General features: G+C 50.8%; 2 protein-coding genes across 2 annotated transcripts in view; one reads left to right on the top strand and one right to left on the bottom strand.

Moving 5' to 3' along the window:
* LOC106820742 (integrator complex subunit 10-like) overlaps positions 1-244 on the bottom strand; it is a 3,909-nt gene extending 3,665 nt beyond the window's left edge. Inside the window, exon 1 of the mRNA XM_014825286.1 lies at positions 234-244. Coding sequence (XP_014680772.1) covers positions 234-244 — 11 coding nt within the window. The remainder of the gene's footprint in view (positions 1-233) is intronic.
* Positions 245-333: 89 nt separating this feature from the next.
* LOC106820741 (nuclear pore complex protein Nup93-like) overlaps positions 334-839 on the top strand; it is a 39,673-nt gene continuing 39,167 nt past the window's right edge. The window contains exon 1 of the mRNA XM_014825285.1: positions 334-533. Coding sequence (XP_014680771.1) covers positions 349-533 — 185 coding nt within the window. The 5' untranslated portion in view covers positions 334-348. The remainder of the gene's footprint in view (positions 534-839) is intronic.

Below are 839 nucleotides of genomic sequence, written 5' to 3'. Positions count from 1 at the left end.
TGAGATCTGCTGCAGCAGCTGTTTCAATAACTGTCATTACCTATTACAGCATGACCATCATCCGCTGAGATGGATGCCGAGGGCAGGAACCTGCAATATCTGCTGCAGCAGCTGTTTCAATAACTGTCATTACCTATTACAGCATGACCATCATCCGCTGAGATGGATGCCGAGGGCAGGAACCTGCGAGATCTGCTGCAGCAGCTGTTTCAATAACTGTCCTTACCGATTACAGCATCACCATCATTCGCTGAGATGGATGCCGAGGGCAGGAACCTGCGAGATCTGCTGCAGCAGCTGTTTCTGTAACTGTCATTACCTATTACAGCATCACCATCATCCGCTGAGATGGATGCCGAGGGCAGGAACCTGCGAGATCTGCTGCAGCAGGCTGAGCAGCTGACGGCCGACATGATCGGCGAGGAAGAGTTGCCGCGCATCCGGCGCAACCTGCACCAGATGATCGACGCGGGAGACAAGATCTATTCGCGGGTGATGCACGCCAGCAGTAGGGAGGCGGCCGACGTGAAAGCGTGAGTACACGTCACTCGCTGTCCACCACACGTGTCACACTGGCTATTATTGAAATGGCTGGTGATGCAGCTCTTATTTAATCCTGTAAGGAGTTCGATATAATGATTATTTAACCCTGCAGAGTGTGCTATGTAGCCCTCAGTCACTAATTTAGATTGGGACTATGTAGCAAAAGCAAAGTCACAAAAGCAGCAAAACAGAAAAGTTAGCTATATTTCTTCAACAAAGATGTTCAAATAGCAGGGCGCGACGAACCCGCATGCCCGCTTGCCCAGGGCAACTAAAATTCGCCCTCGGGCAAGTAG

The sequence above is a fragment of the Priapulus caudatus genome, unplaced genomic scaffold, assembly GCF_000485595.1.
Source record: "Priapulus caudatus unplaced genomic scaffold, Priapulus_caudatus-5.0.1 Scaffold45, whole genome shotgun sequence".
Classification (NCBI taxonomy): Eukaryota; Metazoa; Priapulida; class Priapulimorpha; order Priapulimorphida; family Priapulidae; genus Priapulus; species Priapulus caudatus.
This window is presented reverse-complemented; position numbering and strand designations above follow the sequence as displayed.